Source organism: Chanos chanos, chromosome 5 (genome assembly GCF_902362185.1).
Source record: "Chanos chanos chromosome 5, fChaCha1.1, whole genome shotgun sequence".
NCBI lineage: Eukaryota > Metazoa > Chordata > Actinopteri > Gonorynchiformes > Chanidae > Chanos > Chanos chanos.
In genome coordinates, this window is record NC_044499.1 from 49,136,485 (window position 1) to 49,160,877 (window position 24,393).

Genomic DNA, 24,393 nt, shown 5'->3' on the forward strand with positions numbered 1-24,393 from the left:
GGGGCAGGGGGGCGTGTACAGTGTTGGCGATGTAAACAAGAACGCAATTACCTCCCAGTGTGTGTAGCTCTCATCGCGACAAATTATTGCCTCATAATTTTAAATTTAACATCTAAACTGACTGTGGTCAGCAGTCATGAGCCCCCCTATTACTGTAAAGGTCAATTTCAGGGGGAGCGTGAAGAAGTTTCCTGTTTTGGATTCGGAGAAAGCTCAGTGGGAGACAGTGGAGGCCTGGGTAAGTCACTTACAACGTTAGATGGCGTTTCTGTTGGTATGTTTATAATCCTCGCTCCCAGAAGGCCTGTACCGAGGCCTACATAAACAATCCAGAGCGAAGAACTTCTGTTACTTCTGACACATAAAACCAAACAAGTGTGTTGTTATGCGTATTTCTTTGTAATAGAAAAGTATTTGTTGGATTTAAATGAAAGAATAATGGAGACAGACGGAGCGACGAACGATCGTATGGGACGGATGTGATGTCCGTTCACCTTACTGTGTACTTTATTAAGAAGATGGTGTTCCTGAACTCATAATGACCTTATGCACAAGATGATTATTTATACACTCAATTTATGTTAGTTGTCTGTACTCCTTGCCCCTGAGTTATTCTTTTGTTGTAGATAAATAATGCTATACACCCGTGAAGACCTAAACGGAACTAAATACATTCACAAGTGCCTACATTAGCTACGGAAATTGTGATAACATGGAATTCTTCAAAAACATGTAGCATTATTTAGTTGGTTGTACGGGTCGTGTCAGTTGTGGCTTCATGTTGCGATGCTGTCGCATGAAGTAATTTGTGACGGATCCGCTTTATTTTCTCCTCGTATGGTTGTGCCAAACGTAGATAATAGTCTTATTATCTACGTTAAAGAACTGTTCTTGTCAATGCTACGCTATCGCTAACTCAGCGATCTTTTGAGTTTAAATAGTCTTTCATGCCTTCTTGAATTTGATGGAACTCTTATTCTTCATAGATTAAAACATCATTTGGGTTGTGCTCCTTTCAAGTAAAATATTTTGACGAGGACAACGAAGAGGTAATTTATAACTATTTTTAAGACCTTTGCTTTTTAAAACTTTCTCATTAAGTCTTGTAAAATGTGCTACACGCAGCGTAGTTATCTTCCGTGTTCACGAAGATGATTTTGCTTTATAACTGCTGTTAGGGCTTTCAGCCAGCAATTAACTCTTATCGTTTTTCCACAGGTCTCCATAAACAGTCAAGGTACGTTGACTCATCCTCATGTTTGCTTTGGAGTGGGCAGGGACTGAGGGAAATGCGTCAGACGTGCTCTGAATGAGTCATTAAATTTTTATTCACAATGATGTTTTGCTAAAAAAAAAAAAAGAAAATCGCTTTTTTTATTCATGACTTTTGCAAATCTTTAGCTGCAATTCTTTCATGCTCGGTGGAGAATCCTAATATTATGGGTTACTACAAAATAAGATATTTAACACAGCTGTAACACTGTATTTATATATTTGTGTTTTGTTATTGTCTCAATGTAACAGAGGAATACACAGAAGCTTTAAAGGTATGAATGCATCTTTAATCCTTTAAAAAGTTATTGTTTTTGGCTTTTTTTTTTTTTTTATGTCAGTGACATTCACATTAACGATAATGTACAGATTCATATTCATCCGTGGACCCTTCAGAGCCAAATGAACCGTTCTGTGTTATTTTCCCAATGCAGAGTGCATTAAAACAGGGCAACCAACTCCATATGAATGTATATAAGATGAAAGGCCAAGTTGAAGGAGGTGTGGGAAAGATAGAAATGAAAGAACTGAAGCTTGAGACAAGGCCAGCACCACCATATCGTGCCAGGGTGAAAATGGCGGACAAAGAGACCCAGGTCACCCCCGAGCGGGACTTGGTAAAGGTTTATGTTTATGTTTTTCATACTCTTGCGTATGTGGATTTTCAAAGCCCAAGATTATATAGTCATTGGTTGCTAAGAATGATGCTTCAGGTGTCTTAAGTTTTGAGTGGTTAAATGTTTATGGTATTGCTTTCATCATCTAGCCATTGTTTGAGGGACACTGTAAAGAAAAGGGTAAACATTTTCCAACAAAATGTCTTCAGGGGGTTGTTAAAGAAACCAAATGGACCAAAGCGGAGGAAGAGGCAGTCCCAGCCTGGTTCAGATCTTACATGGATAAGGTATTGCTATTTTAAAGTTCCTTACATTTACAATTTTATTTTACATTTTTTATTCTTTAAAGTTCAGATCAATCTCCCTGACATTTGCTTAAATGTATGATTTTTAAACTTTCACATTTAATGCATTACATTAGAATGTTAATCACATCTTCCGTGCTAGTTTAAGGACCAGGTGGTGAGGGAGGTGGTGGACAAGATGTGTACTGAGTTCTCTGGCCAGTGCTGCACACACAGATCCTCTGACCCACACTCGGAGGAACCTGGCCCGTCTGGCGCTCAGGTGTCAAAGGTCAGCTCCACTACGGCGAGAACGACCAGTTCAACTCCAAACTGCAGCAGCTGCAAAGGCCCGGCCACCGGAGGAGGATACCAGTGCAGGTCAGTTTGTCTAATTGAGTTTATAAGCCTGCTCGCAATGAAGTTTGTTCATAATGATTCGCAATAATTTCTTGGACATAGTTTGAGAAGAATCCCCTCGATGTCCGGAGGTGGTAATGCTCAGCTGTTGGGAATGTGAATTTGTTTTTTTGTCGTTTTCTGCATAGCGTGTGTCCGTCTTGCATCTTGTGCGAGCCGTGCAGCGTCAAACACGATCCCAGCCACAATCTGAAGAGAACGAGAACTCCCCTGTCTGTGCCCGAGCGCGGCGTGACCCCAGAACCCAGGCAAGAGAAATTCCATCCCAGAAACAGCTCTCGTTGAGAGAATCGATTCAACTGCCCACACACAGACCCTCTGTGGCGTGATCAGCTGTTTTTTTTTTTGGAAACCAACTCTTCTTGCGTCTGTGAAAGCATGAAAACATATGGTTGAAAATGTTGTCCTCTGCCGAAGCGTTTGTCAAACCTGTTATCGCGCTCTCTTGACTGTTGGCCCTAGGTTCTTGCGGCGCGGGGACAGGACGGTGCGGAAGGCGGAGCGGCAGCGTCTGAAAGCCGAGCGGAGGCAGCTGAAAGCGGAAGTAAAGGAGATCAAGAAGAAACTCAGGCTTGAGAAGAGGGGCCTGCTGTGGAGTGGAGCCTCCAGTGGGACCGGCAGTTCGGCCTTGGCCCCCGCCCCAGCCCCTGCCCTGGCCTCAGACCCTCAAGCCTCCAGTCCAGAGTAAGGGCCAAACTGAGAGGGGTCCGGGCTGGGTGACCTACCTACCCACCCAGCCCAGAACAGTCATTACCAAGATTTATCACATTTGTCTGTTATAGTTGAGTTATCGCTGGCAAAGTGGATGGAACTACCTCAAACCTAGCAACCTGCTGCCTATATGTATTAGCTTCGTCCTTTTTAAAAAAAAAAAAAAAAAAATTTTTTTTTTTTGCTTTGAGCTTCAAGCAAAGACAAGAGGCTGAAACAAAGCTGTTCTTACAATGCTCTGTACACTCAAACCAGGAGTCCCAAGGTCTCCTGCTCCACATTGGTGCCCACAATGACTGCCTTGTTTCTGGATGAGAATCTCCCTGATGGCACTTGTTTGGAGCCTGGCACCAAGTTCATCAAATACTGGAAGATGAGGAACACTGGTAACATCAGCTGGACCTCTGAGACTAAGGTACTTTAGAGAGATCAGCCTGAAACGTATGATCTTGTATTAACGTTCAGTTATTCGTGATAATCTGCGCTGTCCTGCCTTTTAACATTCCTTGAAGTTTTAACAGTAGATGCTTTGTCAGTACTGCTTTGATTCAAATGTATTTTTTCGGCTTTGAAGTCTTACTTACTGAAATGGGAAAGCATTTGTGTGTGTGTGTTGTTTTGTTTGTTTCGTTTTCTTTGTATGTTTAGCTGAAGTTTATGTGGGGAAACCTGGCCCTGGAGTCGCCGGAGCAGAAGGAGGTGGCGGTGCCCTTCCTGCAGCCGGGGCAGGTTGGCGTCGTGAGCGTGGCCTTTGTAGCTCCCATGTTGGAGGGAACCTACACCTCCCACTGGCGCTTGGCGCACTGCGGGGAGCAGTTTGGGCCACGGGTGTGGTGTAGCATTGTAGTGGTCCCCAGTGCTGGCCAGAAAACTGCCTCTTGCCGCAGCAAACCCCTGGTAAGAGAGTGTGCTTTTCTTTTTCTCTGTTGGAAATGGTTATTTGTTTATGTTGCAGCTGAATGAAGCTCTCACAGTGAAGCGCCCTTCTGTAAAACAGACAAACAAACAAACAAACAAACAAACAAAAAAACCTGTGACTGGGTACCTCTGACACACATTTTCCTTCTCATGTTCTCAGGTTACACACACACACACACACACACACACACAATCCTGTTTTCATGTATTACTTATTTATTTTGATTTATTTATTTATGTATTTTTTTGTAGAGGAGCGAGTCCAGTCTAATGGTGAAGGAAGGCATGTGTAGGTCTGGCTCCAGAGACTGTGAAACTCAAGTCTCTACGGGCTGTCAGAGAGAGTACTACATTCCCTCTGTGGACCTGCTCACTGCTCAGGTGTGTGTGTGTGTGAGAGGGAGAGAGAGAGTGAGAGAGAGAGAGAAAAGAGCGATTCATTGTTTTGGACAATTAGAATCATCCCTATTTTTTATTTTTAAGGATCTTCTGTCATTTGAGCTCCTGGACATTAATATTGTGCAAGAGTTGGATAAAGTCCCAAACAATACTACTGTGGGTAAGGATATATTGTTTATATGACAAACAGTTTGGCATTTCTTAAGACGTTTTATGTTTGCTAGTGCTCAGATAAGCAGATTAGACAGTCCATATTTGGACAGCACCGTTTTTTCTTCATTGACATCGGCTGGAGAGATAAAGTCTAACAGTACGGTCAAGGGCCACGGAGACAGTTTGTGATGTTTGAATCTTTATGCCTAAGGAATGGACATAAGAGTTATGGAAATGACCTCTTTCTTAAGACCGATGCATTCGCTTGTCACAGTTATTGGCGATGTTGTCTCTAGTGTTGCTCACTGCATCGAGATATTTCATACTATATTAAGTTAATATCTATTAGTAAAAATCATTCTGGATGTTATGTAGGCTGACACACCATCTTACAAACCACACTAGTGTGTGTATCAATGTGGGATTGCATGGCAGAGAAAGAGAGTGATTGTGTGTGTGTGTGTGTGTGTGTGTGTTAGGGAAGATGGAGAGAGAGAGAGACAGTGAACAATGTGCGAGCTGTGAACCCGTCAGAACCTTTTAGAATCAGATCATAGTTTTAAAGCAAACCCCCTCTGATTATGGTCATTTAAGTCTTCTCTTTTTTTTCCCTCTTATAAAATATTCTCAGATACGGCTCCGTGTATATCTCCTCTCCCGTCCCGCTGTGCCGGAGAGGGAAAGCGCGGCCCGGGGCGGGTCAAAGAGGATGCGGACCGCGCTGGCCTGAAGACACTCCAAGGTAAGATGATATCCAGGAACTCATTCCAGTTCCAGGAACTTAGCGGTTCACGTTTCAAAGCGACGCATGTGCAGCTCTGTCGGCCTTTCTTTAAAGCTTTGTTTTGCAGTCTCAGATTTTGTAAGAGGTCGTGTTCGTATTTTTTAATACTGACGGTTGCCCACAGTCAGATTCCCAGAGGAATCCTGATGTTGTTCATTCGGGTGCGTCCAGGCGCAGCGGGAGGGTGTTTGTAAACGGGAAAGTGGTCGATGATCCTTTGACCTTTATGTGATCTCGGTTTGTGTTGTGACGCCAGCTGAGCCTTCTCAGAGGCACATCGAGCACCTGGACTCTCCAGGCCACGAGGAGGGCGACGAGGACTTTAGCAGCACTCAGTTTGTGTGTGAGACCGTGATCCGATCTCTCACTCTGGAGGAAGAACCCGACCACAAGCCCCGTCACAGAGGCAGACCCAGCCACCGCCAGTGTGATGGTGAGCTTTCGTCTCTCTCTCTCTCTCTCTCTCTCTCTCTCTCTCTGGAAAAAGAAAACAAAACAAAACTGAAACGCCTACATTCCAGTAATTCCTCAAATACTTTGTTTCAGTGTCATTTGAATTGTTGTGTTACTGTTTTTGTATTTCAAATATTGTGGTACTTTTTTTGTGTGTATATCTGAACTGCTGTGTCACTGTTTTGGTATTTGGGCTGTTGTGTGACTAATTTTGTATTGGACTGTTGTGTTACAGTTTTTGTAATGTTCTGATTCTTTCATGACTTGCTCATGTATATGTTCTGATAATGGAGTGTGTCCAGTCTGGGAGGCATAGCTGTCTTGAATGTGTTATTTCTCTGGACTGTCCAGCAGTGCATGACTCCGTCTCCTGTTGTGAGAGGGGCTTGCTTCCAAGGGGCGAAAGAAACGTTGGACCAACTGCAAATAGACCAGAAGCTCCGCTCTCCGCCCCCCAGAGGGCCATAGTTGAGGAACTGGTAAATCCAGGTGAGAAGTAAAACCAGTTCATGCACTTCAGTCATCTTCTCAATTCAATAACCGCAACTGGTTTAAGAATGTATTGTTTTGACAGAGTTACAGTTATACCCAAATATTTTGTTGAGTCAAAGCAACGTTGATCATCTCATTGCATTTCATGTATTCAGTTAGTCACTGAAACTTTATTGTTCGATTGTTCATCTCTTGTAGGACCATTGATGGACTCAAATGAAAACCTATATACTGACCCAGCTACGTTGGAGAATGAGGAGGAAGAGGAGCAGAAGCAAAAGGATGAAGATAAAGAGGGAGAGGGTGCGGACTGGGACGAGGTGAGCAGTCAGGTGTCCTCTGCCTCGTCCGAAGACTACATCGTCGTCCTCCCTGACTGCTTTGACACCTCCAGACCACTGGGGGAGTCCATGTACAGCTCAGCCATGTCCCAGCCTGGAGGCACCAGCACCACAAAGCTAGCCCCAGAGCTTCAGGACCAAAGCCCAGCAGAGGGGGAGATTCTGATGGGAGCAGCTGCCCCCTCCACCCACAGCAGTGTGAATAGACTGTTGTGTGCATCTCAGACCTTGGACACCCCCCCTCTCATTCCAGAGGTGGTGCTCGCCCCCGTCTCGTTGTCCCCGCCCCCGGTGCTCCGCACACACAGGTAACACACAGTTCACGCTCATTTATAACTCTTCACTAACTGCACAGCGGTAATTTTGGTATAATCTTTTATGCACATTGTTGTTGGATCCTCAAAATATGTGGCTGAGATCATATTCATATTCATACTAAGATGTGAGCATGCTCTGTTTTTGCGTCTGTGAGTTTTAGTGAAACAGCGCTCTTTGTTTGTGTTACAGGTCCATAGTGTCATGTGACACAGGCTTAGGACCAGAGGCCTCTGAGGCACTCAGATCACATCAGCCCCAAAATGACTTAAACGGTGAGTTGTCTGAATGTGTGTGGGTTTTTATTTTTTCATTAATGTCTGTTTCCACTGTAAAATTCATCCAATGGATTTTTGAAATGGACGCCGGTATTGCAATTGTGCGAAAGATTTTTTTCTAAACCAAAACAATGAGTTCTCTTGTGATGTTTGAACAAGGAGATTTTCGCCATTCATAACATGGAAACTCATTATTCCCCCAAAATTTTGAGGATATGGTTCTTTTGATTTCATAGAGAGCTATTCTGAATTGGTTAACAAAGTCTTACTTCCACATTAGTTCGTAAGACACGTCTAAATCCTTTTCTTAATTGGAATATTTGTACGTTCTGTCCAACAGAGGCCGAACCTGTGCATGCTGAGGTGCCTGGCAGTGCTTTTGAGGTCTGTGGATCTCAGGATTACAGGTAAAACCACTCCAACTGTTTAAACCTCTCCTCTCCACAGATAGCTACGACAGCTACCACTGCACAGCTCCAATACTGTCTGTCTTTCCTTTTTGTTTTTGGTTCAAATGTTGAGATACGGTACTGGTACGGTTCAAAACTACGAGGCTGTTTTCTTTTCACGCACACTCAGTTTGTGGAGGACATTGTGCCTTTTGCAATATGTGCATGCAGCTGTTTTTTTTTTTTTTAAAAAAAAAAGGAAACGAAGAGGAAGTGAACCCTTGAAAGAGCGGTCGCTGTGTACTGAAGAAACTTGTGTTTTCTGTGGTGTGAGCGAAAGTAGCACGCAACACAAAAGCATGAAATGGCTCTATGAAACCAGACACAATGACTGAGTGTCACCCTTGTGTCGCAAGACAGGCACAGTTTCTTTCTTACTTTCTTTCTGTTTTTGTAACCTCTGTGGATGTGTGTTGTTCACTAGTTCATCTTGTCTGTTTTATTTATTTATTTATTTATTTTTTAATCTTTTCTGGTGCAGGGTTCGTCAAGGGGGGCTCACGGAGGGGCTTGTTAAGGGAGCACTCTCGGTGGCAGCGTCTGCCTACAAGGCCCTCTTCACAGGCCAGAGTAGCTCCTCACAGGTGCTGCCTTCTCTAACTGGAATTCAAATTCACATCTGAATTCACATTTCAGCTGTTCCCACTGCACCTCTAGTCCAGATTCATTCAGAGAGAACAAACTCTTGGTTAGGTCGTGAATCACTTACAGGAGCCGTAGTGTGAACCTTTGAGGTGGATCTTACTTCGTACAAAACAGAGGCAGGCAGCAGCAAGACAAATCTACATAATTATGTTAAGATAAAGGTGTATTGACCTGATGCAAAAGCATGGGTTTTATCAGAGAATATGAGTGTACTGTACATTTTTAGGTCAATCAGTGATCATGTTACTTTTGGGGAATGAACTACAAAAAAAATCCATGTGCTGAATGATGTCAGTAAACAAGACCATATTTCTGTGGTTTCTGACCGTTTTGCTCACGCGAATGAAATTTGAACACTAGACTTGGAGGTCGTTTATTGTCATTGACCTTACTTCTTCTGTGTTTTTATTTCGGTATCTGTTTTCAGCGGCCTGTTGTTGTCGACGCAGCAAACGAGGGCGCCTCTATGATTGCAGTACTACAGGAAATGGGGTTTACCGACCAGCTCCTCAACCAGAGGCTGCTAAGGAAACACAATTATAACCTGCTGGATGTAGTCAATGAGCTGGTGCAGATGACTGACAATGAGTGGTACACAGCACGCCATTAAGGGGTGCCATGGCAACCGTAGCTACATCTCCATAGCAACCCCTATGTCATCAGCATGGGAATTTCAGAGTTATTAAGTTCAGTCTTGGAGGAAAATTCTCATTCATGACAGGAATAATCTTGCTGTTCTCAGTTTCTTTGGAGAGCACCAGGACTCTCTTTTTATGACAGTTAACAAAGAGACTGATTACTTGATTGTGAAGGTAAAAAGGATAAATTCATTGGAAATTATGAAAGGGGGAAGTAATGAAATGTGGTTTATTTTGTGATTTCTTCTATCATTTCATTTAAATAATAGAATGAAAGAAAAGGTGGTTTTAAAAGAAGCTTAAGGTCAGCTTTAGAAAACACTAAGAGAGACACCCTCCTGTAGAAATATAAGCTAACAGCTGCAGTTTTCTTTAAATGAGTCACAACCAATGAGTCAAGTCAGTAACATAGAAAAAGAAGCTGAGCGCCTGTATCTTTGTCATACTGGCCCTGGTGCATTCTTACCAATCTCTGAACAACACTAATTCTTGTTATATTTCACACTCTTCCTACGAGTGTGGTATGAAGAGAAAACTGAAGAGTGTGAAAAGCTGTGTAAAGCCATTAAGTCAGTCAATGAAAGCTCATTTTATTTTATTTTATTTTATGAATCGTTTTATTGTCTGTATGTGCTGATTTTCTCTTCAAGTTCAACATTTGATATTTAATCTGGCTTCAGTACTCCAAGGTATCTAATGCTATGACAAGAGAGAGAGAAAAAAAGAAACATTCCTTCGGAATGGATAAAGGAACCAAGTTTTATTTTTTATAACTATTCATTCTACAATGCTGTTGACAGTTATAGATATACCATATGTTGTTAGACTTAATTTGAATTGCGTGTTCACATCTTGAATAGATGACAATGATTTTGTGTTTTTTTGCCATTGGTGTATGGATGGTGAACTGCTCCCACCAACCCGGGGTTTCAGTAATGATTTCTCTTTAGTTTCAATAACCCGGTTCAACTCCAGAGATGCTTACGGATTGCTAACGGATTGCTCTTAACAGTTAATGTAGTCATAACTGAGTTTCCGAGAGGACTTGATTTACAGCATATTATGACAGTTTTGCTGAATGCTGCACCGTTTTCTACTTTAGTCAGCTTTTCCTTGACTTCCTCTAACGAAGATACAGGAAGGGGCTGGATTTTCTTTCTTTCTTTCTGTTTTTGTTGTTTCGCATTTGTGGTGTAATTGCTGTTAAATTGTGGTTGTCAGTTGCAGCAAGTTTAATCGCCTCAAGTTTAAACTTCTCCTAATAAGACTAGCAGCATTTTCTCTGATGACGCGATATTGTAACTCCTACATTGTATTGAAACTACATGAAATTTGGTGTTGGGCTTCACCGTAGATTTTCAGACGCGTTTTCTTTTTTCAGTGGAGATGTGCACAACCCACCACTCCCCTACTTAAAGTTACGTACCAACCCTTTTGCAGATCAGCTCTGAAAAACAGAGTGTATCTTTTGATTTGTAACTTTTTTCCTCAAAATTGACCAAACACATGACCATGGTAATGGTAGAATGACATATTGGGAAAACAAGTTTCAAGTTCTGTCCTGACTGTAGGCTTATTGGTAATTTTAGCCAACGTCACGTGATCCACGTCGACAAAGATATTACGCAGTCAGCAATGAATTACTTTAGCTGACTCCAGGAACATTCTTGCACATTCTTTAGGTATACAGCAAGTAAATAAACATTACAGGTTTCATACTGCTTGTTATGAGTCTTTGTATAGTTTTAATTATATTATGCAGTCGAAACGGCTGTTTGCTTCACCTTGAAATAAAAACGTGAAGAATTAAGGTATGATCTTTTGTGTTTTCTTTATTACAAAAACAGACATTATGCACTGTTACGGATGGACCATCGCAGTGTTCACGAGGACCCTATAAAGAGTTCTTTATCGAAGAGTGATTTTTACTGTAGCCACTGAGTGGCGACAACGATTAGAACAGAACCAAAAGTCTCTTGAAAAACAAGGAAGTGGGCTGACATACATTGTACCAATGCTTTTCTTTAGATGAAGACACGTCTGTTTATCTGGCTGTGACCATCAGAAATACTCATAAGAAACTGACTTTAATGTCACACAGTTCGAAATACAGTCAAGCCGTGAAGTCCAGATGTTTGCACTGGAGGTGAGTAGGCTAACTTAGTTCACAGTTTACCGCATAACGATGAGATCCAATTTACGCAGGCGATTTTTCATATGAGGGTCGCTGAACCAGTATTGTTAGCCATATGAATGTCATTGAAAGCACTGTAAAAAGAAGCAAGGAAAATGAATCTGTCTCACTTCATCGTGATCGAAATTAATCACTGCATTGTCACTGTACCTACTTCAGGATCTGGTGGGACCAAGAATTGCGCATTAGTCTGGGAGTCGCGCTGATAGAATAGGCGATGGCCTCAAAGAACTCATTTAAGTAGTGTTTTCTAAAATTACAAAAACCTCAACATTTCTTTTAAACAGAGCTGCAAGTTCCGAACATAGCGTCATTTTACTAGAGCATAATTTCACTAGAGCAGGACTTAACTCTTGATCCAAAAGTTCGGGAATAAGCAACATTTTGTGAAAACAGATAGGCTAATACTACCAAATTCACACTGTGGAAGGAATCCGATCTTGATTTAACCATTTGCCTACACTTTTTAAAAAATGTGATCAACATTTGTAGGCCAAACCGTGATCAGCACAATTAGCTGAATACAGGGTCATTTCTTCGTGTAATAAACGTTTTATAAACAGACTAGGCCTAATGTTCTGAAGGACCTTGGATTTGAAAACATTGTGAAGCCATACGAACGTCAAGGCCTTTGATCACGAGAGGTAAATACTAAAATGTTCAGGAACACTCATTTCAAGCACCTGAAGTGGAAGTGAGTTACCGCAGTGGCTTCTGTTGGTTAAAAACAGATCATTGGAAATGCGTTCAGAGGATTACATTTTGAGACTCAGTTTACATTACAGTTGGAGATGATTAGAATAGGCGAAATGTTTAAAAAAACATTAAGCCTTTTTGAAAAATTCAGTTGAAATGGATGGGACTAAATAACAGTGAAAACCCAAAGAGCCGTCAATGGGTATGTGATAATAGAGCAGTTGAAATCACATGGCAGTCAAAGTTCTGACTCGCATGTGATCTTTATGTGGTTCTTTTATGAGCCAGAGTTATCGACTTTTATATCCACAGATCAGTCGATCAAACAACTGAGCTGAAAAAAAATAAATAAAAAAAAACCCCTAAGAGAGACAAAATATTCAATTGCCACAGCGTGTAAAGTTGAAACAGATCATTTCTCCATGTACCGAGCCTTATCTTTTTGAGTAAACACCATCTCCCCGTCAGAAAACTGCAAAATCAATGCAAGAAATGGAAACATCTTCAAGACACTGTAACTAAGGACAGTATCACTTTACCAGCTACTTTTATGGGTCATAACTCCTCTGGAATTTGCCCTAGACCATTGTTCATGGCATAATTTTTTTTTTTTTTAGTAGGGGCTTGATAGGCAAATTTCAAGTAATGTGAGTGTCTGTAACATGTATTTATTTATTTACTTACACGGATGAACCACTAAAAAAAAACAAAATGTTGATTCATGTACTGTTTTTTTTTCTTTTTTTCTAATCTGTATGTATACTTTTTACAGTCTGGAAGGCATTAAGATATGGTCACATTAGGACAGGGCTCTTCATCCAAGGAGGACGAAAGAGCCCACATCATCAAAGACAGAAGCAAAAGCAGAATGTCCAGGTGGCTGGATTATGGCAGTATCAATGCTGACGGACCGTGGGATTCCTGTCCTACCTGTCAGGGAATAGGACGCATACCACGAGGTAGGTCTCCAGCCAAGCTACGTTTGTGTCCGGTCTTTGGCTTCGGTTTAAACACATTCGCACTGCTTGCACCACACAACCGTAATCTGAAATCTGTTACTAGGGAAACTGAAAGCGTGATCTGTCGGGAGAGCGTCCTCCTGTCCATTATGGATTAGATTAGTCTTTCAGTCAGTTATGGTTTGGTCGTAACATGTAAACATGAAGTGTCTTTGTAAGTGGGGGGGGGGGGGGGGGGGTTGTTTCTGTGTGTTATAAAAAATGAACTGAGGGAGATTTTAGTATTGTAGTCATTCGTTGGCTGGATTGTCTCGGAGATCTCGTTAATTCTGCGTCGTGTTATAGGTCAGGAGAACCAACTGGTGGCTGTCATCCCCTGTAGTGACCAAAGACTGAAACCAGCGCGCACGTAAGTGGGACCGGGTCATCGCAGTCCACTTTGATACCAATCTTCTGTTTGTACCGGGGTCCGCCAGATCCAGTTTCTGCATTGCTAAAATGGTTGGATGTTATCAAAAACAAACAGATAAACAAACAAACAGACAAACAAATATATGTCTGATGTATGATTTTTCCCTTTTTTGAGATGAACACATAGATAAAGACATGCAATACATATATATATATATTTTTTTTTTATGAATCTAAGTCAAATTAATGAGACAGTTACATTGATAGTGAATCAGTGTATGACATGTGAGTCTTCTTGTGAGTGATAAATATACTCGTGTCTTCTAAGTTTAGTGAGTAAACACCAGTTTATATATAGTGTCATGCTTGTCCTCTGGGTTTAATCCTCTGTGTTTCTGTTGTTATGTTCCGGATAGTGTGTGGCATATTACTGTACGTGTTGTTTTGTTTTTTTATTCTTCTTTCAGTAAGCTGTACGTATGTATATCAGTGGTGCTCTGCCTCCTGTTTTCCTCCTTGGTCCTGTTCTTCCTCTTCCCGCGGAGCATCGTCATGTCACCCATAGCTTTTCAGTCTGCTCTGGTCTATTTCACGCCGGACACTGTTGAAATGACCATCAAGGTGAATGCACGTTATTACCGCGGTTTGACGGGCACCGCTGCTTCATTTGGTCCGTCACTAGCGATAGGCGCTGAGTGGAAATACATTATTTTTACATCAAGAAGTTCATTATTTTTAGTGCTTCAGTACTTAGTTTTAGTGTTTTATTTCCTTTTTTGGTCCTATTTTTTGAGTTAGCGTTCTCCATGTTTTGAAGTTGTTGTTAAATGTACAGAGATGGAAAAGTGTTTGCACTGTTCACTTTTTTTACTGTAGTAGAAGTGTTCATATAAAAAAAAAAAAGAATTACCTGATGGAAGTACTGCAAAAAAAAAAAAATGTCCCTAAGTTGTGGAGTTAAAAAGACAACACCTTAGTGTTGATGTTAACCCCCACCTGTCTTCCTCACTAAAAATATGCTGTCTTTCCATCGTGCAGAACAACGTGAACATCAGCAATCAAAATTTTGTGGCCGTCACAATTCATGACCTGGAACTACAGGTGCTGATATATGAAACCGTGGTTGGCAAGACCAAGCTTGCCAACGTGACGACGATTCCTCCCCTGACACAGAGAACCGTAAGGGAACCCTCATCACTGGACCAAACAGATGAATGATGTTATTTTTTTTTTTTTTTTTTTGAGACGATAGGATTAAAACATTTGGGAGAGTTCAGTAAAACGTCTCAACAGTTCAAAACAAATATAAAACAAACAAACAAACACAAACAGTTTTATGAACAACCAGTAACCCACTCAACATTTTTCTTTTCTAGGTCAGTGTTAACACTGAAATTGTTATCGACGACAGAGGTCTGAAGTAAGTCACGTTGCATTTTGATCAGTGGATGAACTCCTTGAAGTAGTTGAAAATAAAAAATGATAAAAATCAAGTTTGAGTGAATTTATCCTAGAAATACCTTAAACATATCTAGAAAGACAGATTTTATGACGAGAAAAAAAAAAACCCCAACTAAAAATCTCATCCCTCACAGTAATTACTGCAAGTCCAGTGCCATCAGAATCCACACCTTGTTCTTCCATCTCCAGTGAGTATGAACTTGTGTTTCGACAAGGCTTATCAGCATCTACCAGCAATGATTTCAAATAATTTCCCTCTTATCTTCGCTGTGAAATCATGAAAGACTACCATCATTTCAACAAAGGAAAACCTTTTTTTACACTGTCACATGTGTTCGAAACAGGTTTTTTCCCTCGTTTGATGATGTTGTAATCTTGTAATAGTTTAAAAAGAAAAAAACAAACAAACCCATACTGCGTAACACCATACTGTTGTGAAGTGCAGTCAGGCATGCTGAACAGCTGCTGTCAAGTTTTATATTTTAAAATGTTTTTTTTTTTATGTTATGGTTTGAGATGTAGGAAAACAAAATCGAGTCATATGACCACCTAATGGAAGGCTTATGCAGTAAAAGCTATGTCAGGGGCTGTAAAGGTTACAGTGTAACTGGGAGCAGAGCACTGCCATTTGGAAAAGATCATTCCTGTCAAAAAGGGCTCAAAGGTCCAGACGGGTGTCAAAAAAAAAAAAAAAAAAGGGGGGGGTCAAAATTTAAAAAAAAAAAAGGCAGCAGAGCATAAATTTTGCTTATGCAAGTTGTTTGTTGATTAAACAGCTGTGTTTATTTCACATTCTCAGGCAATATCATGTAAAATGTTTCCTTTTTCTGTCTTCCGCAGAATGACAGTGAAAGTGGATTATCTCTCTCATTCGGAGCAGCTGTCTACGGACACATATGAGTATATTGAGTGTGGGTCAAATACTACGATCCCACACTCCATGGGGCCTAATTAACTGACCACTTTTTAAAATGTATGTATGGGATGAAGACATTACCTGAGTGTGAATGAATCTGTGTGTGTGTGTGTATGTTCATGTGTGTGTGTGTGTGTGCGCGCACACACACAAAGTAGTCCTTCAAATACATAAAATCTGCTTTAAAAGGGACATTTTAATGTTTACAATATAAAATACCTTTGTTAGCATCAATCAGCATTTTATCATTTACAGTTCTCCTGCGAGTACTCTGATTTGACTTTATTTGTTTGTGTGAAGGTCTGAGAGGCAATACTGTGAAGTCAAATATCTGTTGTTTACACTGATATTTGTAAATTTTTTTGTTAATTATTCTTAAAATCTTGCACATTACAATAAACGTACCATAGAGAAAAGAAGGATATTTTCAATTTCTAATGCTTGAAGAAGGAGAGAGAGAGAGAGAGAGAGAAAGAAGGGGGGGGGAGAGAGACATGCTGTCAGTGAAAGTGGTGGGATTTCACTCGTACAGTTTCTCGGTGATGAAGTGTACTAATAAAAAGTACATGCATTTTTTTTTAGTTCGTTTTTAAATCCTTTTTTTATTTGTTGTTTTTGGATAAGCGGCGTCGCTGAGTGAAGGCATGTCTCCGCGCTCGGACTTGCTGCTTTGGTCATCACCACTGTTGAGAGTACTGTATGGACTTCAACAAAACAAACAACTATGTTTACACAGAAAGAGAAGACCACCCCATCTTCATCTCATACCTAGACAATAGGGGAACACTTCTGAACCATGTTATAAAGCAAAAGTAAATCCGCCCTCACCCAACACACACACACACACACACACTCACAGACACACAAACACACACACTTACACGAATGACAAACCAGGGTTGATTTTTTTTTTTGACATGGCTCTAAAAACCCCACAAGGCGACGAGACACTCACTGTGAATCTGTTCTCAATCTTGGCGCTGTAGTGCCAGTCGCTGGCAGGCTCTCGCTGGTGCTGGGCCTGCTCGCTTACCGCTTTAGGAAAAAAAACAGGATCATGAGAGAGGAAAATTTGTGAGAGAGAGAGAGCAGAGTAATTTAGAATACACTCAGAAACTCTGACATTTTCAAGATGGATTGTTTTCATGTCAGGAGGGCGGGAGTTGAATGTCAGAATTAAGTACTTCTGCTGCCAATTCATATTTGATGTGTTGGCTTTCGTAGTCTGGGAATGCTGGATTATGACTGACTGAAAGTACTGGGAACGCTGCCAAGCTGTAGCAAACTTCCTTGGGAACATTATGAAGAAAACCAATCAAGGCCTCATTCCAGATAAATGTTTGAATAAATTTGTTCCCCCATTAAAGGGTGACCAGCTTTGAAGAGGAATATTATAAATCATGTCTGAATCACGCCGTGACCGTTACAAACATCATGCGTCAAAAGTTGGACGTCACCCTTTTGCCACGAGCGAATGGAGTGGTTTAAAGGTCTTTTACCTGCTGACTCGACAGGCAGCACAGGCCTGGGAGCTTGTATAGTCATCTCAGACTGAACCCTCATGGTGGTGTTTTGCTCCCGAACTTGTCCCTGTGAGAGCAGAAGAGGAGAGTACAAAACCACCAGCAAACTTCGGCAGAACTTCAGCTGTTTTAGGCTCGTCACACCGACAAGCCCTTTAGCCTTGGACTAATTTGCGTTTTTATGAGTGCATTTCACATTTCAGGGTCAAGCAGGATCTTGCTCAGAGACCATGGCCCACAGTAAAACACATTTTAACAACAAATCATCTGTTTATTGAGCAACTGCTTCTCTAAACTTATAATACAGTAACCTCTAGTGCTTTGGAAAGCGTACCATGAGATTGCTTCCAACTGAAACAGGTTTGGTTGGTACACATAGTACTCTCAACCACTGATGATGAAGAAATACAACTCGAAAGAGAATGCAAATTAATCTTTTCCCTGAGTAAACACAGATAATCTGTACGCTCCCAAAATCCAAATTCAGACAGTATTGACCATAGCTTGGCTTCAGAGTGACTGCAACCAGACTTCAATACCCTAACGCAGGCTGTTTTTACAATAACACTTATTTATCAGTTTATTCATTGTAGACATCGTCTGAATTCCACGCTCTGAATACACAAGAGGAAACACTGCTAGTCTAACCTGCTTTGCTTTCATGGACATCTTCCGATCCATCACAGCCTGCCGACGACGGGCCTCCCAGTGCATGGCTGACATCTTACACTACACTGCGCGCGGCCTGTAGGGAGACGGATTTCTGTGGCTCTGTCATTACAGCGAAACACGAGCCTCTTCATTTCCAGATTAATGAAACTCAAGAGCGAATGCTGAAGAGCCTCCTTTTGTCATGCCATAAAAAATCTCTGAACTGATTTCTCAGCTGCTTACCATCAAACACTGTTAGAGTTACAAGAGAGCTAAAATAACGGCCAAATATAGGCCGGACTGACACCTGTTAACGGGCTTTTGCAACATTATAATCACATAGAAATATTTAGATAAATTAGTTAACAATGTTTAAAACTCTGTTAAAAGTAGGCTTTGGGGGTATATTTGAAATGAGAAGTTAACAAGGGTTGTGTTTTAAATAGAAGTTGCGCAGAAAAACAACTTACCTGTGTATAACTGACAGCGCACTCTGAGCGTGCCTGAGGTGCCCTTATTGACCGCTGTGTCCGCACTCGGGTTTCCTTAGCAACTTCACGCTCAAACAAAGAACAAGTATCCAAGTGTCCACAATCTATGATGACAGAATACCACTCCAAGCGTCATGAAGTCGTTCTGAAAAGCCATGGCCATGGCCTCAATTTTATCGTTGTCATTGTTTAACAATAAATATCGAAATGTTGCTAGGTTTTAAAGAAGTACTGTCCATTCACCAGACAGAGGATGCCTCGCACCGGAGCAACTCACGATGGCGCCAATGAAATTAACATTTGATAAGGACCTGCGTTAGCACAATTGTTTTTTTTTCTTTCAAATTCATTTCCCCTGAGGGTTAAACACTAACTGACATTTTCTTTTTGTTGATTACAGTATCTCTCCGAAATAATAATTAATATGGCTCTTACGATTTCAATTGATTATTAACTGTTTTTTACAACTATTACATGTGGTTGTTGTCACATTTGAGTGCTAATATTTTTGAAAATAAATAAGAGCTCGTTAAAACATGCCCCAGACGGAATTTTGGCTTGTTTCCGTTCTATACTTCAACTAAAATTAAGAATTTTCAAGGATTGTAATGGATGGTTTACTTTAAATAAACGCCGCGTGAGGGTGCTATTTGAGAAGTCTTCATTTTCAGTGCTTGAACTAAACTTTTCTGATATGACCAAAATTAACCACTAGAGGGAGTTGAATGAGGGGAGAGTCATGTTGACGACATCACTGGCAAGGTTGTTGTTTCAGTGCTTGCGCGACCTGTATTCACTTCAATGCCTCTTTTGAGGAGGTTGGATGTGGGAGTCTGCTGTATGCGGTGAAAAGGTTGTTTTGGCACGGACAAGCACAAGTAGATGTTTGCTTTACCTCCATGGAAGATGCTGCTTCAGTACTAAACGAGTTAAAGCCCTGTTTGGTAAGTAAATTGGTGATGCGTGAAGTTGAAGAACTGATTATACAAACATATATAGCCCATTGCAGATTTTATTCAGTCGGAGTTGTGATTACGGTTAGTCAAACAATGCGAGTGTTGTTTTTCAGCGTTAAACGTTCACATTGCATCCTCTGATTTTGTGAAGCACACGTATGTATTCGACTGTTTTAAAATTGTGTTATAAAAATTCTTGAATTCTTAGAAGATTATATCGTAACTTGGCATATGGTTTCGTCTCTGTTCATTCTTTAATTTACCCACTGAAACATTATATCCTAGCAATTCCCGCTGAGATATTTTTTTAAATAATGCCATTCAAGTCTAGATATAGGAACGTTATATGTACCGCAGGTAGTGAGATGCAGGGATATGTTGTTGTATTTCACGGCACTTTACCAGAGCAAATCGTTTGCGAAGCAACGGTAGTCTGTGTAGCCCAAGCAATCCACATATCAGTTGGAGAGTCTGTTGCATCGCTGCGCCGTGACACATCAATATCTGTCTAAAATGTTCCGTAGATAGCATGTAGAACTTCATATCTATTTACTAGTTCAAGAAATTCATTGCGATTGAGCCCTCTTAAGAGGATTAGTCACAGCAACGAGGCACCAAGAGCAGGCAGACAACCAATTAGGGCTAGGTTGTGTACGGGAATCTAGTTTAGCTGGCATGGAGGAGTCTGTACTAAAACAAGAATAATTGGTCAGTTAATTTTTTAACTTTAAGTTGACTTGTGTATAATAATGAAATAAAATAGAGGTTTACGTCAGCTCTACAAAATGGGCGATATTCACCCGCTACACGTGGACCTAGTAATCACTAGGGGCTATTTTAGTCTCCGAAATTATAGGTTTGCTGATCTTGTGCTCAAAGGAGCTGAAACTCCAGTTAAATAAAGGATTACGGTCCTGATATTACGATGCCCTCTCGGTGGAACGGATAAATTGTCAGTTACTTTTGGATGGTTGAAAAAATTCTTCTCCTTTGGTTTTAGAGTAATGGCTACTTTAAGTGCCATCGTACTGCTGTTCTTGTTAACAAATGAAAAATTGAATCGAATTGTAAATATGTATGTACATTTAAGATGATCTGTGATTGCAAATGTTGTGTTTGTGCCTTGTTTAGGTTCGCTGTGACCCCAGCCCTGTCTCCTCTCTGTCTGCCTCCGGTATCTTTGAAGTAAGGGCAAATGCCAAACACATAAAACAACTAAGAGGAGTCTACTGCTTCTCACAAGAGGGTGAGAGAATCTAGCTGCCATGGGAAATCAGTTGACAGAGATTGCTCCCAACACTCCCTTCCTGCCCAACTTCCAGTCTTTGCACGTGGTGGTTATAGGCCTGGACTCGTCCGGAAAAACTTCTCTGCTCTACAGACTCAAGCTGAAGGAGTTTGTTAAGACTATCCCGACCAAGGGCTTCAACACGGAAAAGATCAAGGTTGCCGTGGGAAACAGCCGTGCCATCGCTTTCCAGGTGTGGGATGTAGGCGGTCAGGAGAAGCTACGTCCCCTGTGGAAGTCCTACACCCGCCGCACCGATGGCATGGTCTTTGTGGTTGACTCCACCGAGACGGAGCGGATGGAGGAAGCCAAGGTGGAGCTCCACAAAATCACCCGCACCTCGGAGAACCAGGGCGTACCGGTGCTTGTGCTGGCAAACAAGCAGGACTTAGCGGAGGCGATGGCCGTAACGGAGGTGGAGAAGGTTTTGGCCGTACACGAACTGAGCGCCTCCACCCTGCACCACGTTCAAGGCTGCTCCGCAGTAGACGGTCAAGGCCTTCAGCAAGGCCTGGAGAAACTGTACGAAATGATCCTCAAGAGGAAGAAGATGGTGAAACACAGCAAGAAGAAGAGATGAGCGGCACCGGACGCGGTCGTCTCGTTTGTGAACCTCTGCAAAAATTCCCTTTATCGTCAGAGGATTTTTTTGCGGCAAATCCCTGGACAAAGGAACTGTTCCAGATGGCCCAGGGGGTCAGGAGAAAATGGATTTGACCCTTTATGTGTCACCCAGTATTGAACTGCTTTTTTTTTTTTTTTCTCCTCTTTACCTAGTATTTTTCTGTGCAGCTGCCATTTGTGTGTTCGAGGGATATGTGATAGCTGTGCGATAAGCAGTAGTATCAACAGAGTTCAAAGCCAATGAAGATCTACGTCTTCTCTCCCCCCCCCCTTTTGTTCCCTAAAGCAAATTTGGCTGAATTGAAGATTGTAGCTTTGCAACAAATCGATCCCTCCCCCCCTCCCCCCATTAAAGCTCGTCACAAAGATACATTTTCCAGTTACGTTAGAATGATAATCACTGCGGGAAACATAAAAGGCCCTGTAAACATATATGTTTTGGTAGGCGTGTGATTAATGTGTATGAAGCTGAATATACCGCGACACTAAAGTTAAGTTTCAGTTGGAAAACTGGTCGTTTTTTTTTTTTTTTTTACATTCTGTAAATAGTTTTTGTAATGCCGGGATTGAATAAATTATAGATCACTTTGACACAAGCAATGAATTTATAGACCGCGCACAGTTATTTTGCAATGAAATGTGCTTTATGCTTAAAAATCACCTTTAAAAAAAAAAGGGTCTTACAAAGACCTCACCAGCATTTATAGACATCGTTTTTAAAAACCTCTCTTTATGGTGAAGTAGGGCCAGCGTACCGCTGTTTGATGATGCTTTTTCACTGCTTATTGTCACACTTAGATACGAAACTGCAGAAATGCAGAATTATTTTGTTCACTCTTAAGTTATTTTTTTTTTTACAGCTTGCTAATGGACACCATTCAGCTGGGAGTCTTATTCTGTTTAGTATACGTAATGTGTATTGGATTACCTCCACAAAACAGTTCAGCCCCGGGGGGTGCTGAAACATAACCGCACTGAAACGGCAACCGCAAAACTATTTATGGATGCAATGCATATTCAGTGCCGGCCGGAGAAAGCGTCGAAGCAAATGCGTCGGCTCCGAACGGGCCTTGTCTGATTGACCACTTCTGTATGGTATGAAGTATTGTGAAAAATAAATAAATAAATAAATTGCTTACATAGAAATTAATCCTTAGTGTCAATTTTAAACTGTCAATACTCAAAAAAACAAGACTCATAGCTTTCAAGATGCAAAAGATGCCCGCTGATTGATTTATTCGTTTTATTTTTTGTTTTAACTGTACTTTTCCTAATCAGAAACAAACGCCGTGTATGCCAGTAGATCCAGGATATGAAAGATTGTGTTTAAGTGCATGGCCGTACAAGAGCTGTAATATTGAATACATTACATACATCAAGTAGTCACACATAAAAGACAGATACACGTATAAAATTAGTCCCTGCACGTGAATGATGAAGTAAAACCATAGTGTCTGGCACATGCGGCAGGGAATGTACCTTTTTTTTTTTTTTTTTTTTTTTTTTTTTTTGATGGAGATGTGACTGCTATCTCTTGTGCCTCTCTTCTGCTGCTGCACTGATATTACCTCACTGCTGCTTCAGCAAATGGGTCAAGGACTGTCCCTCAACCCCACCCCCGCACACCCACACACTCACACACACACACCCCCGCAGACACACACAAAATCCATTTACTTTCATTTCAACTTTCAGCTGGTTAAGCTCTGATTGGATTCATTGCTAATTCGATTTTTTTTTTTTTTTTCCCTGGGTGAACCCAAAACCGAGGCGTAAAATATGTCGGAAGAACGATTTGTCGAGGTCATCTTTTGGGGAATTATGTGCGTAACGCTAGAGTATATTTTGGACTTGTGACTTTCTAATAGCATTCTGGTTCTGTTTGTGACTAGCAAACCGCCAAGTATGACTGCTGTTTAATATTCCTCAAATAGTACACAGCTACATGTAGAGGGACATAAATACTGCAGTGCCCTTTGTTCAGTCAAGGTTATGCATCTATTCTCTTATCACCAGTGAAATATTGAACAAAAAGTTTCCATATCATTTTACTCTCAATACCAAATAAACTGAGAGACGCGCAATTGATCTGAATAAAAATAGAGCATCACGAGGCTGTCCCATAGCTTCCCAGCTAACAGGAGTGGATGTCACCATGACAATCAATAGACAATACACATCAGCCTCAGACAGAAAGGGACACCAACGTCTAACCTTAAACACTAATGATTTAATTGATCACTGGAGTCTATATCCCTGCCCTTTGTCAATGCCTCAAAACTCTAATCTGTCTTTGAGGCCTTTGGCTCGCTCTCGCTCTCTCGCTCTCTCTCTCTCTGATAACAGGTCTGTAGGTGAGTTCTGATATGGAAACCAAATGGGAATGTAAGGTTTGGGAACAATAGCTTGCAGTTATCTGAAAAACACAGGATAAGAGCTGAGGACCCCTGCACAGCTGGCTAATTAAGATGTGGCAGGATTATCCTACATTGTAAATAAGTGTGAGTCGTCTCTCTCCTCTGCAGTGCAGCAGCATTGAGTAATTTCTATATCTGAGAGTGGTTCCACCCACATATTCTCTTCTGTACTACTTTAATGAAACAGAGCTGCAGATACTGGTGATCAGAGAATTGTTTTGCCTTCATGTTGGGTTGGATTATTCATGACAACATTCAAAAGTTTGAATTTAAAGGCCGTTATTGGAGCGTAAGTCACTGAATTAGACTACGTGTAGTTTGTTTGAACAGAAACGAGTTGTCAGATTGGAAACTGATCTTCGCATAATTTTTCAGGTTGTTACTGGTGAACCAATTCAGTGGAGTTCACTGGAAAGGTAATTACACTCAACTGGCAGTCATTTTTATTTGGGTATATAAAAGATCTACAGAGAGAACTGCACTAGATGAATTTTGGGTGACCATCACTGCAATAGAAACATTTTAAACTGCCTTTGATAACTTTGGACAGCTATCCGTTTAAACCTCAAAGCTTTATAGCACCTAATCGATAAAAAGCCCACAGCAGAATTACGTAACCTGCTGCAAAATCAAAATG

The 24,393-nt window shown here is 41.2% G+C and overlaps 3 protein-coding genes across 3 annotated transcripts; all 3 read left to right on the forward strand.

The window, feature by feature from the left end:
- The first annotated feature begins 43 nt into the window (after window positions 1-43).
- nbr1a (NBR1 autophagy cargo receptor a) lies at window positions 44-10,951 on the forward strand. Its single transcript, XM_030773856.1, has 21 exons — window positions 44-238; window positions 987-1,049; window positions 1,219-1,237; window positions 1,525-1,547; window positions 1,707-1,889; window positions 2,099-2,176; window positions 2,337-2,554; window positions 2,722-2,841; window positions 3,056-3,277; window positions 3,560-3,719; window positions 3,953-4,201; window positions 4,475-4,603; window positions 4,706-4,781; window positions 5,406-5,516; window positions 5,815-5,991; window positions 6,363-6,500; window positions 6,702-7,152; window positions 7,352-7,434; window positions 7,778-7,844; window positions 8,368-8,470; window positions 8,959-10,951. Exons 1-21 carry the CDS (start codon window positions 137-139, stop codon window positions 9,139-9,141), a joined length of 2,955 nt encoding a protein of 984 aa, XP_030629716.1. The 5' UTR covers window positions 44-136; the 3' UTR covers window positions 9,142-10,951.
- A 214-nt stretch (window positions 10,952-11,165) lies between these two features.
- On the forward strand, window positions 11,166-16,217 carry tmem106a (transmembrane protein 106A). The gene is made up of 8 exons (XM_030773932.1): window positions 11,166-11,315; window positions 12,832-13,018; window positions 13,364-13,427; window positions 13,897-14,050; window positions 14,468-14,608; window positions 14,806-14,849; window positions 15,025-15,078; window positions 15,731-16,217. Exons 2-8 carry the CDS (start codon window positions 12,850-12,852, stop codon window positions 15,843-15,845), a joined length of 741 nt encoding a protein of 246 aa, XP_030629792.1. The 5' UTR covers window positions 11,166-11,315; window positions 12,832-12,849; the 3' UTR covers window positions 15,846-16,217.
- A 3,078-nt stretch (window positions 16,218-19,295) lies between these two features.
- Window positions 19,296-21,910, forward strand: arl4d (ADP-ribosylation factor-like 4D). The gene is made up of 2 exons (XM_030773676.1): window positions 19,296-19,415; window positions 20,559-21,910. Exon 2 carries the CDS (start codon window positions 20,693-20,695, stop codon window positions 21,293-21,295), a length of 603 nt encoding a protein of 200 aa, XP_030629536.1. The 5' UTR covers window positions 19,296-19,415; window positions 20,559-20,692; the 3' UTR covers window positions 21,296-21,910.
- Window positions 21,911-24,393: the final 2,483 nt, after the last annotated feature.

Bases quoted from the DNA above. Each gene is read 5' to 3' on its own strand.
- tmem106a (XM_030773932.1), top strand. From the start codon at position 12,850: ATGGTCACATTAGGACAGGGCTCTTCATCCAAGGAGGACGAAAGAGCC. The intron at 14,609-14,805 runs GTAAGGGAACCC...TTTCTTTTCTAG, and splicing joins CTCCCCTGACACAGAGAACC to GTCAGTGTTAACACTGAAAT. The intron at 15,079-15,730 runs GTGAGTATGAAC...TGTCTTCCGCAG, and splicing joins ACCTTGTTCTTCCATCTCCA to AATGACAGTGAAAGTGGATT.
- nbr1a (XM_030773856.1), top strand. From the start codon at position 137: ATGAGCCCCCCTATTACTGTAAAGGTCAATTTCAGGGGGAGCGTGAAG. The intron at 1,548-1,706 runs GTATGAATGCAT...TTCCCAATGCAG, and splicing joins AATACACAGAAGCTTTAAAG to AGTGCATTAAAACAGGGCAA. The intron at 7,435-7,777 runs GTGAGTTGTCTG...TCTGTCCAACAG, and splicing joins GCCCCAAAATGACTTAAACG to AGGCCGAACCTGTGCATGCT.
- arl4d (XM_030773676.1), top strand. From the start codon at position 20,693: ATGGGAAATCAGTTGACAGAGATTGCTCCCAACACTCCCTTCCTGCCC.